Source organism: Lichenostomus cassidix, chromosome 7, assembly GCF_008360975.1.
Source record: "Lichenostomus cassidix isolate B80296 chromosome 7, HeHo_3.0, whole genome shotgun sequence".
Taxonomy (NCBI): domain Eukaryota; kingdom Metazoa; phylum Chordata; class Aves; order Passeriformes; family Meliphagidae; genus Lichenostomus; species Lichenostomus cassidix.
The window spans coordinates 7,551,502-7,568,990 of NC_139488.1; the positions used below are offsets into that span (position 1 = coordinate 7,551,502).

Consider the following 17,489-nt stretch of genomic DNA (forward strand, 5'->3'; position numbering starts at 1 on the left):
CCTGAAGTGAAAATAATTCAGTGATAATGACCTTTTACTAAAGTCACTTGAAGATGCTGAACTAAGAGCCTGGGAACTACTGTTGCACTGTGTTAAAACAGTATTTAATAATAAAATCTGACTGTAGGCACCAATTCCCTTCTGTGGAGTGCAGAGAATGTAAGGGACACAAAGCAATGTGCGTTGTAAACTGGTCGATATGGAAGACTGCAGGACATCACTGTAAACACTGTGGAACAGAGGAAAATGTAGCATCCTTTGTTAAGGGAGAAGGGCTTTTGTAACAGCTAGGGCAATGGATTAATGTCTAGATTCTGCTCCCAGATTTTCTGGCTGAACAGTGGACAGTACTTAACAATTGTGTTTCAGTAAGGCTGTGTCATCTCCACATGTCACAGGAGCAGTGTGCAACTGGACAGGGCTTCAGTGACAGCAGCTGGTTTTGGTGAGTTTTGTTTATGAAACCCTTCCAGTGTTGGAACAGGCTTGGGAGGATTTTTAAGGTTACTATTAGCTACCCACTAAAGCAGCCATCATCTTTCTCACGCTGCTGCTGTTCTGTCTTGCATACCTTTAGTAGTTTCCTGCTCTACTCTGGATAGATTTACCAATCTCTGCCAAATGATGGACCTCACAACAATATACAATGTGCGTTGATTTTTAATTTTTACTTTTTGTTTCTTTTAAGTATTTTTCCTTGTTGAAGTAGGTGCATCTGGTATTGGTATTCTTCTAAAACATGTAATTACCTAAACTGGGGGGGGCTTTTCCATTTAACATATTGCTTAGGTAAAATACTACCTTAATGTACAATCTGGGCTATTGTATGTAAATACATATTATGTACTTACATACTACATATATGTGCTTACATACCTCCATACTATGGAGGGATAATCATCACTACCTCACTAAAAAGAGGACATCCAGAAAAACTGTGTGTTTAAGCTCAGACAACTCTGACTCTCACCCTTCAGATTGCTTGGATGGGAGTTTTTGGCTAACTATGAAGTACACTGAAGAAAAACCTGTGTACTTTAAAACGTAAAAAACCTTACAGCATCTGAGTATCCTTTGCCTCATCTATAATAATTTTAAGTACTCCATTTTCATGATGGTGACACAGGCAAAGATCAAATAACTCTAATTTGGTCTATGATAATTGTTCAGGGGGGAGTTTCCACCTTTCTCCCAAACCATCAAAGATAATGAAGCTTTCCTGTTTTCACGACTCCTTGTTGCTAGTGCCAGAGGCCCCCAAGCCAAGTTGATTTCCAGAGTGCGGCTGGCAATTTAGCTGTGGATTTGGGAGCAGCAGACCTCTTAGGGGTGAGTCTTGCTGCTAGAAGCCTTCCTAGACAGATCTCTTGCTCTGTTTTTGAAAGTTGTGGACTTAACAGTGAGTGTATTTTGGATCACCTGCTTGACAGGACTTTGCTAAACATGCTATATATTCTGCATAGGTACTTATGATTTTATGGCACAAAAGGGTGGTGTCTCTTTACTGTAAAATGAAAGTGTTCCTTTTAAAATGAAGCAAAGCTGAAGCAATTTAAAGGAGAAAGGACCACCTAAGTAAGGCTTTAAGGCTTTCAAGCACCAACTCTGAGTCCTTTGTTACACAGAGGAGCTCTTGGATTGTGGTATGGCTGCACTTCTTAGCACCGTTAGAGGTAACGGGTTTTGTCCCCAGTGCAGCAGTGGACAAGGAGAATCCAGGATAGCACCTGAACTGCTGAAGTCATGCTGCACCACTAGGCCTGTTACAAAGAACTGATACCCCTTTTAAAGATGGATCCCAGGCTGACATGCCCTCCTTCTGGAGCACTAACTGCTCTCCATCGCTGACAGGTCCTGGTGGGTTTGTAAGATCAGATGGTGACAGAATTAGTGGTCTTCTGTTTTCTGCAGTTCGTAAAACAGTAAAAAAACCCAGCAAAGTGAGGACAGAAGAATATAGGGGAGGGATAGTCTAAAGAACAAAAGAAGGAAATTACATCTGCAGGTGGATGAACTGAGGGTTCCTGCTCTACTCCCTCGCCTAGGACTGTGTAATACATAATATATGTAACACATGACTGCCTAAATTTCTCTCCTTATTCTGTTTTTCCTCCCCATATATCTCCTGTGTGAAGTCCACAGATGGCTGAGGAAGTGAAGGTAAAAGCCAGGTATCCTCCCTCCTTGTTTTGCCAGGAATGACTTTCTGCTTCTTACTGAGTGAGTACTCTGAGGCCAGTGGAGCTCTTTGTGGGTTATCTGCATTCCCAGTTCCAGGGTCACAGCAGCACTCTGGCCCTGCTGATAGCAGTTTCTCCAAGCAGGTAAAACAGCCTCAGCCTTTGTGGTCTTTTCTGGGCTCTTGAGAGGCCTGGAAGGGACAAGCAGCACCTGCCTGAGGTCAGCTGACACTGAAACTGAAGGCAATAGCAAAAATGTTTGGAGATGGAAAATCTCCTAAATCACCTGCATTATCAGAGGTGGAGAAGCGGAGGGTTAGCAGAAGGATCTGCACAAGAGGGAAGAAAGTATGTAAATAAACAAAGACATGGAAAGAACAAAATGCAGTACATGTACAGCAGAGATCAAGAACAGAATAATATGGGCAGAGGGTGAAAAGTCAGGCAGTGTTGGGAGGGGTAAGGGGAGCTTAAAACTAATGGGAGAGGCAGGAATGAAGCTAACAGACAGCAAGCCCAGCCAGAAGAGGAAACCAACCTCATTCAGCTGCATTAACTCTCTATGAAAAGTCTGACAAATAATGAACACAGTTTATCGGCACTCTTAACAGCATTCTCAGAAGTGTTGACACATAGGGTACTTAGTAAAAGGAGATTATTAAAAATGGCTTTTCCTCCCTCTAGTGCTCAGCACAGAGGACTTGACAAGGGAAAGGGCCAAAACAGATTCTCTGTTTTCTAGAGGTAGTAGTATCCTTGGTAAAACAAGGCATCCTGGTGGGACAGGCTGCCTCCAGTACTTGCCTTGGAAATACACAATGTTTGTTTGCCCAGTGAAAATACCAATAGCATGAGATTCCTCTTCACTTGAACAGCCCCTATGGTTTCCTTCTGTTGCTCTAATCGGGTAACATCGGTGATATAGGAAACAGTTTTTTCAAAAATCCTTCTTTGTCCACCAGCAACCACAAGGAAAGGCCAAGTGTGAGTTCTCATTCTGTATCCTCCCTTTCTAGGACAAGTGTGTTTTCCGTTTGTTTTTTGCTGCTGTTGTTATTTCTGAAAGCTCAGAGCAGCTCAGTAGCATACGGAAATGGAATTTGTGTATCCATTTCATCTTCATGCTCCTCATCTTCTCCATGGATGGAATTGGCTGGCTCATCTTGCCCAGACTGTGCCCCTGTCTCAAACAGCTGCTCTTCTAGGAAGGAGCTCCCAATGCCATACTGCTCATCATGAGCCTTTGTTTCTGCAGGTGAGACGTGGGGAGATCCCAGAACAAAAGCTGCAAACCTGCCAAATTTTTAAAGGGAGAAGTGATCAGCTGAGAAATTAAGAAATAGTGTAAATGCTAGGGGTATTGGTATTTAAGCAGAAGTGTTGGAAGGACATGCCCACAGGCAGTGCAGATGACGGGAAGTTCCAATAACGGATGGCAACAACCCCAAAGATTGATTTTCCTGGCTGATCTTTCCAGTATTTTCTGTAGAACTAACTTTTGCGCTACTGGAGACCATCTGCAAGGTCTTGAGACTAAGCAAGATGATCTAACTTCATTTTCATTGTCAGTACTTCTGGGGTAACCCAGAGTAAGCATTTGTACAGTGGGGTAGTTGGTACTTCAGCTTCTAAAAATAAAGCTGTAGCATATTTGAGACAAGGGCTGTAAGAATTCAGGTAAGTTGATATTGCTAATGAAAGGAAAAAATGGCAAGAATTCTGCCTTCCTACATTGCTGTGCAGCCACCTTGCCGCTGGTGCTGTGTGCACACTGTGGGCAAGCTGAGCTCAAGTCTTGCCAAAGAATTCCTAGTTCTGGTGAACCTGGAGCTGCAGACTGGGAATTCTGCTCCAAGTAAATGCTGAACTGGAAGTGTGGCAGAACAAAGCATGAACTTAGCAATGTCTCTACACTGCAATTCGCCACAGATTTTACTTTCAGTGGGCAACTCCATTGAAGAGAGAGAATGGAGCTGGAGGTTTCTGGCAAGTGTGGGGGAACAGACGGCAGTTCTGACACCTGGGTAAGTGTCGACAGCATCAGAGAAATGTATGAAAAAGGAAATGCAGCTACATTCTGGAGTTCTGGTAAACTGATCAATAATTTACATTTTAGACTTAACGTTTCTGTGAGATGAATGTCGTCACCTCGCTGTTCTTGGAAGCTCTGTTAGTCTAAATGGGGAACAGGCTTGCCTTGGGATGAGCCACTGTCTGATGCTTAATGGGAACTGGGATGGGTTCTCCAAGTCTGATTTCTGCTGGTTCTCCTTTTTATTTCCATATTCTCAGTTGGTGACCAATTTATAACAACTCTATTAATGAAATGATGGCTCGAAAATACGTGTGTCTGACTTGTTTTGTACATTTGGTGGTATTTAGCTGTACAATACTGCAGTAAGCTTTCGGTTTTTTATCTTTTCCATCATGCTAAAGAAGGCAAGCAGCTTAGAAAGTAAGACTGTTTAACAGTAAATCTATAAAACCTGGCAGAGAGGCTGTCTGTGTGCCAATCCAAGGAAGATGAAGGTTCTGGAACTGGGTTTAACTTGTTATTGATGAAATTCCAAGCTGACTGGGGTTCCTTTAAAATTGTGACATTTGGTTCTGTGGCAAGGACTAAGTCTTTGTGGCTGGCTAATATATGAAACTCTGCTTCTGGTATCTTCAAACTTTTGTTTTGATGGGAATACACTATTATGATTAATTTTATGTTCTGCAGGGTTTTCTGGCTTTGCTTGCTCGACTCTTCCTGACCTGTATTTGTCTTAAGTTTATCTCCTAAACTATACATGACACAGCTCTTCTACCTGTTCTACTTGCTAGGTGCAGGTATTGATTTCTTTCTCTGTATTCTTAGCCTTAGATAGTGACATTTCAATAGTATGATTCCTTGACTGTGCAGGTTTGCAGTTGGGAGAGCTTAATATAGGTAATATTTGGGCAGGTATCTTCAGCCTGCCCCAGTTTTGTACCATAAAAAAGGTGCACTGCTCTAAAACCTGAAGGAGGGCAATTCCACTGGTTAGAGAGCCACCAGGGTCACTGCAAGAGCTTACAGAGGCACTACAAGAAGCCTTTAAGTTCTATGACCATGAATTAGCTGTGAATGTCTGCAAACTCCCAAGAGTAATTTATGGTCAGGGAGGAACAAATGGGTTTAATGCCACCAGTGAGTAATATCCTTGGAAAGGCTGTGGTCTTGAACGTGATATGCAAGACAAACATACCTGAACTGTGCCTAAAGCAGCATTTAGGTCTGCTGGGTGACAATGTCTGTGCAATGTTTCCTGTTTTAGAGGAGCCAGGTTTCCTTACCTGTGAGGAGCCCGGAGTTTGGATACAGCTATCCATGATGGGAAGTCAGAGCTCCTGCAGAACGAGCGCAGCTCCTCCAGAGCTCTGATAGTTTCACTCTCAGCTTGTTCTCGATACTCCTCTTCAGTCAGGTATTTAAACACCAATTTTTTTGATTTAAAGTGATACTTCATTTTTCTAGAATGAAATGAAAATAATCAGTATTTCTAAAGTCTCCTGGCACATAACTATTATCTGCCTTTTTTGTCTATACCTGCTATGAACATGTATTAATCACCTCTATCCTTTTAAGAGAACAAGCTACATTCTTACATTTGAGGACAAGGTATGTAGTGTTTGCTAGACTGTTTACCCTAGGTCTTAACTGAAGCTGTAGAATTTCACATGCTATTTAATGAGTTTCAAATGAGCTTTAGATCAGGTCCTTATTGTGTATGCATGGACTCAAATCTCACAGAATTAAATAGATGGCTGCTTGCTCAGCCATTTTTAGGTGCAAAATGCAAAATGTGTCTGCAGAGACATGGGCTGAATCAAAACCCAGTCTTGCATATGTTACTTCGAAGATAAGCAATGCTCTAAGCCTGTTGTGAGTTGTTCATGTTGTTTACTAGATTGCTTCTCTTAAATCATGCTCTAAATTACAAAACTGAGTAGTCTGAGGCCAAAATGTTTACAATCTGATGGTTTTTTAGCTGCTGCACAGCAATATATAATATAATTAGATATAAATTAGAAAGTGTGTCATGTTCCGTTCCCTTCTGTCGACTGCTTTCAATTTAAATGTTGTGATGAGTTAAGATAAGCAAGGGCTGGATGCCCATAAAACTTTCAGCTCTGTATAAAAACACCTGCTCCAACAGCAGCATTCAACTTTCCTCCTTATATCCCTTTAAAGCTGAGAACTGTAGCCATTGTTCTCATCAAATGGTGAAGGAAGTGCTCAGTGACATCCACTTTTCTTAACAAGAAATACCCCAAGATTCTAAGTTGTTTTGATATATTTGCTGCTCTGAATTGTGTACCTGGCATTATGTCCTCACAGTTTGGTGCTGTGACTTAAGAATTTTGAAACAAAAAGAAAAAAGTCCTTATCATTCTCCTAAGAGAGATCTGTAGAGCTGTATTTCTTTATAGAAGGATCAGTTAATGAAAACAAAACAAGAACCACATGAAGAATAAACTGCAGTGTTTCAGAGTAAAACAAGTGTGTTCTGTGAACTTGTGGCCACATCATACTGATTCCAGAGTGTTCTGAACCTGCTTACAACAAGTGTTGTTCTTACATGCTGCTTTTGAAACAGCTGGTGCTCATCAGCTGCAGGCAAAAATTCGTCTACAACAAATGATAAATTCTACCTAAAATAAAAAAGCTTCAACTCAATCCACATTTCAGCATGTAAAAAGAGAAGACAAGAACAAAGCAGTATGTTCTTCGAAACTAAATAATGTGTAAAAAAAAGGACAAACTATTTGGTTTTTATTATTTTGGTTTGCCAGTTCTATCCTTTGCCTCTTGTTAATTCTCTGTGGTTCAGCAGAGTCCACAGCTATGGAACAGTCTGTACTAAAGACTCTGAACCTGGATGCCATCCATCACTGAAGGTAAAAAACAGATGTAAGTTGGCAGAGCTTTTTAGAATCATTTGAGTGCTGCACTTGTGCTAAAACATGTTTCAAATTCAAGGATGAGCAAACACGTTGTTCCTGTACTGCTATTGAAAATAATTAACAAGTTAAGGTCTACCTACTGCAAGCAGTTCCTATTCCAAATGCCACAATGTAAATGGGCCTCTAGGAATACAGAGGAATATCTCCACAGTTCCAATAGATTGCTTCCATGAATCAAAGGGAGATAACAACCTTGGAAAATTAAAATCAGTGGAGAATACTATTTTTGTGGACATGTGATTTTAGTCTCTGAACTCTACGCTGTCCAACCTCCAAGGATTGTCACTTTTGAACAGCTGCTTCCTTGGTAATGGTACACTGTTTTATCCTGTAAGATTCCATATGAGTTCCCTGCAGCTTCTCTCACTACTTGTCAAACCAAGGCAGTTATCACTGCAGTCTAATCAATCAAACAGAAATGTTCTGGTTACCATATGCTGTGGACTAGATGTTACATTTGTCCTTAAAAGCACAGTCACATTACTCCATTATCCCTAGAACAAAACTCATGTCTCAAACTACCAAATAGAAAATAATTCCTGTGTCTCAGGACCTTAAACCTTTCCTACTGCAGTTTCACATTTATCAAAAGTATGAACTAGTAGAAATTCCTAAATCATTACTGAAGTATATGGGGTTTTTTCATTATCAGCTTCCAGTATTTCCTGGTACTCCCAGGACTTGGACATTCACAAATACACACAGACCTGGCAATGTGACAAGCAGCACCCAGGGGGTAACACAGGCCTTTGGAGCAGAGGCTGACTGCTATGACTGCATATGCAACTTGAGGGATGGTGACACCACAGTAGATCAGGACAAAGGCTGTTAATTGGAGAGTCCACGTGAACAAGGTTATGCTGAGCTCAGTGGTCAGCGGCCCATGCTGATAGCAAATGGCAAAGCTGGTAATCCCAACAGCCAGAAAATACCCTGTAGGAACAGAAAAGAACATGGAGAAAAAGATGCATACTACCCCTATAAACTTTACTTTGCTTCACAAAGCTTGCAGCTGCTGTGAAGTGTAGCCTGCTGACTCTTGTGTTGTCTTACAGATGTTTTATGTGCTTCGTATTTCCAAAGTGTGCCAAGAGTTCACAAGGTTATCTCTGAGCAGCTTTTAGCCAATGCTGTGGGCTGCACGTGAATTCTGCTCATGTGGCCATGTCGAGGCAGGTGCCAGATCAATAGGTTTGTCATCCCCTGCAGCTACATCCCCTTAGCAATGTGTGCATCCATTTCCCACATCCAGCAAAGTGCAAACCAGAGGAGCTGCCCTTTTGCTCTTATGGAGAAAATATGTAATAGCAAATTAATGAACAAATAATAGAGGCAAAAGCTGCTCTTAGAACTAGTCCTCTCTCATTTGACTGGATTAGGAACTTTTAAAATGTTTTAACATCTATGGCTCAGGACAAAATAGATGGAGAAAAACTTCATAAATGAGTCACTCGATTTTCTTTTTTTATGGGCAGGTATTCATCTGACCAGTAAATTACACCAAAATCTGCGGTACATTTCTTGACAATTTTCTTACCCAATAGGTAATTTCTGTGTTCAGACCACAACCACTGCATATTCTCTTTGAAGCAGTAAATAAAATAGAGAGAGGCCATCCAGGAGCCACTCATTAAGATCCAGAAGGTACTGTGCTAGAAATTAAAAAAAAAAAAGAACGTAAAAAAACTTCATAAAAAATTTTTAAGTCAGAATCAGAACTATTGTTTGCAAAGGAACTCACAGGCAAAAGCAGATGTAAAATTCTTTACACCTACAGGGTTTATGATCTGCACTGAGACTTCCACTGCACAATCCTCTGCATGCTCAACAAAACAGCATAAATTCCAAGCAGAGCAACTGCATCTCTGTATTTGTGTATCATGTCCCAGTGTCACAGTATAACCCTACTGCAGTGTTCCCAATTAACATACCTCTGCAATATTATAGGAATGCACAGGCTTCGTAAAGGAAAAGTTCACAACTGCCTTACAATGAATTGTCATTGGTGAATAGAAGAGAATCTGTCCCAGTTGCCACTATATTTTTATTTAGATTGATTCACAGATGCAAAGGTAAGCTTAGCTCCGGTTCAATGAACATAATTTATATTTCAGAATGAACTCTTCTTGTACATCACTAATCTCCTGTTCAGGTTAAACTCAGGAGGAAGCTAAACAGAACTTGACTCTGATCTAACTATATTTACTTGATGTAAGCAATCCTGCAGTCATTTCAGTGCAGTTACCTGGCCACAAAACCAGAACAAGGTCAGAATCTGGCTCTGTACTATCACTTCTTATATTGTGATGATTACTGTTATTTTGTTTTATAAATGCAGATTTACCCTTGAAATAAACTTTTTAAGTGTCAACAGGACAAAGACTAGCAGAGCAAGAACACCCAGTATTACTCCAGAAAGGTAAAAGAACTTGGCACTCCTGTAAAGAGAACAAGAGAGAATATGGTGAGAAGTACAATTTCTAATTGGTTAAGATGCCAACATTTGTAAAAACAGCAGTGATCTTCAATAAGAACTTAACTCAGCTGTAAGTTAGAGTTGTAGTTATATGGTTAACAGACCCAGTTCAGGTATTAAATCCTTGTAAGGAAAAATTCCCAACAGATACTTAAGGTCACTAGAGTTGTTACATGTTAGGAGACTGCTGGGATTTCTTAAAGTTTATGCTATTTCTGATTGCATTGACCTTCTAGTGTCTAGTACACAGAAGAAAATTAAATAACCAATACGGTTCTGTACTGCAAAAGAAGTTTTAATTTAAAATGCAGAAAACCCTCCACAAACCCACAAAGTTTTTCCTAAGCACATGCATTTATAAAGTCCAACTTACTAATTCAGAGTTAATGCTATAAAACCTATTGCTGCTCTGCTTGTTTTAGAGGTGCCTCCTGACAATTATTTTGTGACTCACTTTGCTTTGAAGTTGTGGGCCACATATTTTGCTATAACAACTGAGTATCCTCCCTTAAGTGCTATGCAAAACGTGCATCAGAAGAAAGGTTGGCACAAAGGCGGAGGCAGAAGAGGCCCCAGATGACTACATCCTAAATACTTCCCCCCCGAGGAAGGCATCACTGATAATCAGTGTTATTTAGCATTCAGCTATCCTCAGTGGTGTAGGAAAGGAAAAGAGGGTCTTTCTGAATCCACACACTTTCTCACTGAGGATAGTCTTGGTGTCTCCCAGTGCAGGAAGCTTGGATACAAAAAGCCTAACACAGATAATTGATAAACAGAGCTAGGCACTCCAAGGTATGTCACAGTCTGTCCAAACACAAGTGGTATGAGGAAGTTTTAAATATATGTCCAGTTCCTCATTTCACTTTCCCAAAGAACTGCCTCTTCAGCTTAGCAAACAGACCAAAGATGCACAGGCTTTGGGAAAGAAGGTCAAAAGCAGCCAGTACTCACCTGCTCAGGCTGTTTGCAAAATGGAACAGAAAAATTCCAGCTACAAACAAAAACAAGAGCTTTCCATCTAGCACTAAAAAGGGGGGAAAGAAATAGAAATGGACTTTAGACTAATTCAATCTGAAATTCTGATTATATAAAATATCAACAGAAAAGCCCAAGGTTGTTACAGAAGAGATAGCAAATTCAGTAGCACTGGCAATACCAAGCTATCTGTAATCTCAACTCAAAGATTTGGTACTTACTTTCTCGTTTCACCCTCACAGTGTATGGTTCAATTTTGAAGGGCTGTATTTTGAAACAAACATCCTCTCCATATTGTTTGATGCTGAGAAAAGTTTCTGTACATGTCTCTGGCTTCCAGAGGATTTGAACAGCACATGCAGCAAACTCAAATACAGTTTCTGAATTCCGACAGTTGTTTTGTTCAGAAACAGGCTCAAACCTAAACTTTTCTCTGCTGTTAACTTTTATCTAGAAACAAAGAACAGAATACACAGAGCAGCAGCTCACAATCAGTGTGGGTTTTTGTTTTTCTGAACCGTATCACATATAAGCCATGCATGTGGTAATGAAAATCAATCTTAATTGTTCAGAATTGGTTATTTATATTATGCAAAGATTAACTGTTTACAATTAATTGCCTTACAAGTTAATTCAGAGAACTCACTGGCAGCAACGCTCAATGGACGGGCCTCAGTCAATCCAAAGCACAGTGAGTTTGGTTTTATTGTGACACTTGCCCACAAATTTCTAACAAAACCAGCAGTATTTGACTGGCCACCATTTCTTTTATGGATGTTCATACCCTTCCTCCTTTCCCTCCTGAACCATAACAAATTGGACTTGCTTTTCTTTAAAATGCAATCTTCATGTTGGAGGCACAAGAGGGATAAGGAAAATGAAAGACAGCATAGCTGGAAATTTAAACAGAAGCACATTCCTGTTGGGTATTTTGGATTTTTTGGTAGTTCCCCACCAAACTGGTAAAAGATCTTGTCCATCTTCTAAGTTGGGATGATTTTCTAGAGACTGTATTGTAAGCTCTTGATCAGGGCCCATTAGACAACAAAGACCCATCTACAAAAAAGTGATGCAACAGGTAATAAACCAGGTTTATATTGGGAGAGGAGACAATGCGTCAGCAAGCAATTTGTTGTGGGAAAATTCTGAACTTCCTGCTTTTAAACACTGACTCCAGAAAAGTCTGTGTGACTGATGGAGGGTTTTACCACCTCCTACCATTCACAAAAACATCTACAACGTGTTCCTGAGGAAAACAGTCCTCAGAACACACAAAGAAATGTTCCACTTTCTTATATCTGAAAGAAAAGTCCTCCAGCAGAGGCAAAATGAAACTTTCTTTCCTCTGTCTGGAGACACACTTCCCAGGCAAGAATAGGAACTATGGAGATGGTTAGCTTGTTCTATTTAGCTGTTACTACTTCCACTCTTGAAAAGATTTTTATTTGTTTCAAACTAATCTCTAAATGTGTTTCTTGTAAGATGACCCTCTGTTACTCAGGAAAACAGAAACACACTACTGCTGCTGTTTGTTCATTAGTCACTATCCAATGAGCCTTTGGTTCCTACACCACATGCAGAGAGCCCCAGAACTGCATTTATAAAACTTTCCGGTTTTATAAAGGCACTTGTTGCAGAGGTTAACAGTGGTCCATCAATAGAAAAGGTGTGCAAGAAGATAACACAATCCTAAGTTAATGTTTTTGTGGCAACATCATACTCTAAGCCTGGCTGACATCCTTACAATAGAGACCAAACCTCACTGCATCCCAGCCACAGGCTCACAATGCTGCATTTTTATTATTGTCCCAACTATACACCACTCAAACTAATAATTACTTAGCAAGATCAGAGCAGCATCTCCAATTGGCCATATGCTTTGCTGGGGAAAGTTCACATGAAGTGTATCTACTCCCTGGTCCCCAAAACAGCCTCCTACCTGGAGAGTTGACCAAAGGTACTGTAAGTGAATGGTTCTGTTTTGCACATAGCAGTAACAGTTTTCATCCTGCTTCTGGATGACATCCATTTCCTGCAATAAGCTGCAGTTTCTACCTGGGAGGAGAGGGGCAAAAAATTCATATTAAGCACGTATCAAATACAAATGTCTAATTTTAGTCCATTTCATTGTTGTAAATGCTGAGAGAAACATGTTCAATATGATTCAGATGAAAATTCCCACTGGACTTCTAATCAAGTCATTTAGGCTCCAAAGTAAACTGCAACACCTTTGAAAAAAAAAATAACCAGGGTGGTATTTTTAAAAAAATGTAATCCAGAAAAGCTTGGCTTCAGCATCAGTGTTTTGATGGCACTGGAATAAGGCCCCTGGGCCAAATTCACTGCTGGCACGAGTGGGTGTAACTCCACCACAGTTCCCTTTGCCACTGGTGAATGCAACTGTGGGAGTCTGAGCAGGTAAACAGACTTACATATTAACATAGTCATTTAGCACATGACATGGCTGCTGAGCACAAAAGTCATAGTACTCAGAAATGTTTCTAATGTTAAATAACACAACTCTCCTTTTTAGAACATTTCTTCTCCTGTCACAGTCCAGCCATGGCATGTAATAAGGAACTGCACTGAAGCTCACCATAAATCATTGAATTAGGGATGTGAATTGCTCTAATCCTCCTGAAACGATGCAGAATTAAGACTGCATTTTTGAGCAGAAATGGACCTAAAAGATTAATAGAGCGAAGTTTGAGTAATATACATTCTGATCTATATACATGTGTGAAATATACCCTACAGTGCATTACCACAGTGTTTCAAGAACATAATTAAAGAGAAGAATAAAGGAAATAATTACACATCTGAACAGAGGGACTCATCTGACTTACTGAATAGAAAATGTAGGTCTAAGCCAAGCTCAGTAATAACTGCTAACACACTGTCATGCACTCAGAGCAGCAAAATGGGTATGTGCAAAATCTCCATCCACACAAGGAGATGCTGTTTGCAGGTAAAAACCTGCTGTGTCTCTATAAGGAAGCTGAAATTAGGCTAAATTATATTTTAACCAAGTTAATTAAGCCAGTGAAAAATACCTGTGTGGATGCTCTTACTTAAGTTTGTTATAGCATTACAGAATTATTGTCCACACATGAGTCTGCTAAATTGGTTTAACCTTACAATTTGGGCATTTTTCTTGTGGAAAAATTAACTACCTGATTAATTTTCATCCATGGCAAATCCAGTGGGAGGGGGCACAACCACTCAGACAAAGGCTGGCTGTACCTTTAGGCAGGCACTTTCAGTAAAGTCATGGGATGATGCTGCAAAAGGATTATTTGTCACTGAAGTGCTGCCCACTGACGCAGCAAGGAGGTGAGGCTGAGCACTACCCAGGACAAAAACCGAGATAACCAGTAACAGGAAATGGCAATGCCCTGCTAGCAGAGCCAAAATGAGTGCCCACACCTTCCCTGAAGGGCATCTTCGGATTTCCTGCCACTATGGATAAACTATACATCCATCCCTGTCACAGGCAATGTCATCCACATGCAAGGCTAGCAAATATTTTCTTGCTACCTATAGTTTTTAGATATTTTTCTTTTTAAGAAACAATCATCTACTTGAAATGTTGCCTCAGCTCCACAGAGTGAAACCGTGATGTTCCAAAAGAAGAGATGCATCTGAACAGGTAACAGGTGGTGGGGGTTTTAGCTCCTGCAAGGATACACAGGTAGAGTAACTCTCAAATTCTGAGACTGCAAGTGAAGAAATTTGAAATTATGAGCCATCAGGGTCTGCTGCGGAATCCGGCGGATGTCCAAGACTGGAGAACGTCAGTGCAAGAAGGAAGCCGGTTCTCGAGTTCCGTGTTGTTACTACAGCTGAGCAGAGCCCTTAGGGGTTTGCCTGCCCTCAAATATGTTAATAAAAGATCTCTCCTGCACCCGATTGCCCTGACCCGAGCTCCTGGGAAAGCCAGAGGGAGCCGCACGGTCAGAGGCAGTTCCCGGCCCGCCGCTGAGGCGGCATTGGGCAGCGCCCGCCCTCTGTGCCCGCGGCCCTTTGTCCGTGCGGGCTCTCCCGGGCCGGCTCCCTGCGCCCTTGCCCTGCCGGGGACGGCGCGGGGCCGTCCTGTGGGAACCGAACTGCGCTGGGACAGCGGGGGGATATGGCAAAGCGCCTCGGCCGCGGCTGCCCTGGCTCCGCTGCAGCTGCCGGCGGGGTGAGGCGAGGCGAGGCGAGGCGGCCCCGGCCCGTCCGCCGGGCAGCGCCATGTTGGGCGGCAGCGGGAGCCACGGCTCAGGGACAGCGGGAGCGGAGCGCGTCCCCCGCTCCACAAGGGATGGGGCTGGGCAAGCCCCCGGCCTGGGAGCACCCGCCCTGCCCCGGGGGCGGGAGGGGACGGGCAGTACCTGCTGGCGGCGCCTCCCCGCTGCCCGCGGCCGTCCCGGGCAGCGCCAGCCGGACGAGCAGCAGGAGCAGCCCCGGCCCCGGGCGGCGGGGCGGCCGCGCCGGACCCATGCGGCCGCCGCCGGCTGTAGCCTCCCCCCTCGCGGCCGGCGAAGGGCGGGGAAGGGGCGGTGCGGCCCCACGGGCCCGGCTGCTCGCTCCCCCCGCAGGGCCGCCACCGGGCTGGGGCTGGGGCTCGGGCTCCACCCGCGGCATCCCCACACTCGAGCGGGAGCGGGGCCGGAGGGGCCCGTGTGGAGTGTGGCACACCGGCCTAAGTGCGGCTGCTCTTGGCCTGCCGTGGGGTTCAGAGGGTGCTCTCGGAAAGGAGCAAAGCCATCGAACGTTACAGCTCTGCCAGAGCGCGTCCTTGGGTTGTGATCCGTCAGACCGAGAGCGTTGGGTGCCCAGTAAAGGTGTCAAGTGGTTGCAAACCGAACGTGGGCAGCTTGTGACACTGGCGGGCCTCAACCAAGGCAGGGACCCGGCTGAACGGGAGACAGTGGCTATCGTCCTTGTTCACCCAGTTCCCATCCCGAGGGAAGGGCCAAATCAGGTCACCAGGGTGACCTCACAAGCCAGCTGAGCCAGACACTGAAGCATACATTGATCAGACCCGCTGTCTACCCAGAGCTCTTGCCTGAACGAAAGCTAGATGCTTTGATGGAGGTGAACATCCACAGCTATTCTGTGTTTCCTCGGCAGCCACAAGGAGAGCCTGGAGCAGGACACGGTTCCCCTGTCAGCCTGTGAAGACACGAGCAAGGTCCAACTCAGCTCAGTCCCCGCTTGCTCATCGCAGTCATTTTAGATCATTTGTGAGTCACAGTCAGCAGTCAGGGGTGGAAAGGGCTGGAGCTTTTCTCCCTATTCTATGAAAATCGATAAACACAATTTCACCAAGGCATTCTTGCATCACTGTTGTCTATTTTTACACTGAGCCCTACATTTGGCTTTTCCAACCTACTTGCTTTGCTTCGATGCGTTCTTCCTTGTTCTTAAAACAATGCCACTTCTCCACGTGAAAGTTGCTTTTCATTTTAATTTTGATTGTTTAGGGCTGTATCCAACTGCTGGGGGTGCCAGGATGGGGTTTTTTAACACCTGAAGGGTGCTGCCCACTGCCTCGCACCTTGTCTCGGCGCTTACATCTGCAGGCAGTGGGTGGTGCAGGGCTGTGGCTCTCCTCGCCTCACCTCCTACGCCTGCTCCGTGCTGGCTGGGCTCGCATCTAACTGTGGATTTTTCCTTGCAAATACTGAGGAAGTGAAGGATAAGGGCAAAAATAGTTGGGATTTGATAGCGTGTGCAACATCTGACAAACTTGGGTCCCCAAAGGAAGCAGGAATTGATTTATATCTTTGTCTTTATGTAACTTGGGTGTTGTCTCTGTGTAACTTTCCAGGCAGTTCCTCTAGCAAATTTAATGAAGAAAGAAGTGCTGGGGTTTGTTCCCTGGTTCTGTGATAAACCCTTAGAAATATGTTACCTCTCGGGTGTGTGTCTACACAACAAGGGACCATCATAGCCAAGTTATTAGAGGAATCCCTCTCACATTTTCAACTTGCAATATTTTTTTGGTTATGTTAACCTTCTTGACAGTATTTTTTTGTGGGAAGGGAGACACTCTGCATTCAGTTCTCGCTTGTATTTTCATTTTTAGAGCTCTTAGCACTTCACTGCTAATTAACTTTCAATAACTGTCGTAGGGTTACAGTTAGTCAGCATGAATCAGACAGAAAATGTAGCTTTAGGGGACCACACTCTGTCAAAAACTATTAGGAACCTTTGCTTGATTTCCGAGGAGAATATACTCGCTCAAGCAGTATATAGCAGCTGTTAGGCAGTGTTCTACTGCAGTAAGAAATTCTCAGTAAAATAGACAGTGGTTTTGGTAACAGCCCTCCTTTCAGGGTGGCTCTTAGTAATTGTGCAGCATTTTCCTTGCTTCCTGTTTGTGTGTCTGATTTCCTAAATGGTGGCAGTGCTTAGGCCAAAGCTTGGGTTCTGAGCTTAAAGGCAGCATTTTTACCTCTTTGCTTACAAATATAATTCAAAATGGGGGAGAAGGGGGAGGTCATATATAGGTGCAGGTCAGCTCATGGAAGCTCTGCCCTTCCCAGGTTTTCTCAGCTGTGGAGAGTTGAGTGAGAACACCTTTTGCCAGGGAGCACTCAGGAGAAGACGTGGCTGTGGCAGGCAGCGATGCTGGTGGTACCAGCAATGGGTGACATTCCTGGAATGCAACATGGAGAGCTCTCAAGCTCTATGCATGACAAATTGCCACTCTAGTAAGTGGGAAGGAGGCAGGGGAGCAGTGCAGAGCCATATCCCCAGCATGTGATTTCCTCTCAGGCTTTTGGAGCCCTGCGTTGTGCCACCCCATACATTCTGACCCCTGAAACACACAACATCATCCACAATGCCCTCATCTAGCTGCTAAAAGCTGACTGTAG

The 17,489-nt window shown here is 43.2% G+C and overlaps 1 protein-coding gene across 2 annotated transcripts; it reads right to left on the reverse strand.

Annotated features, from left to right (window-relative positions):
• Positions 1–1,576: 1,576 nt before the first annotated feature.
• NEMP2 (nuclear envelope integral membrane protein 2) lies at positions 1,577–15,235 on the reverse strand. Of its 2 annotated transcripts, none has more exons than XM_085066006.1 (9): positions 14,997–15,235; positions 12,563–12,678; positions 10,845–11,073; positions 10,600–10,672; positions 9,514–9,607; positions 8,707–8,821; positions 7,877–8,102; positions 5,499–5,675; positions 1,577–3,473 (listed from the first exon to the last, which is right to left on the reverse strand). In XM_085066006.1, the coding sequence occupies exons 1-9, from the start codon at positions 15,103–15,105 to the stop codon at positions 3,248–3,250; spliced, it is 1,365 nt and encodes a 454-aa protein (XP_084922132.1). In that variant the 5' UTR covers positions 15,106–15,235; the 3' UTR covers positions 1,577–3,247. The 2 variants fall into 2 exon arrangements, with proteins under 2 accessions (XP_084922132.1, XP_084922134.1); XM_085066008.1 differs by lacking the exon at positions 14,997–15,235 and adding an exon at positions 13,797–14,270.
• Positions 15,236–17,489: the final 2,254 nt, after the last annotated feature.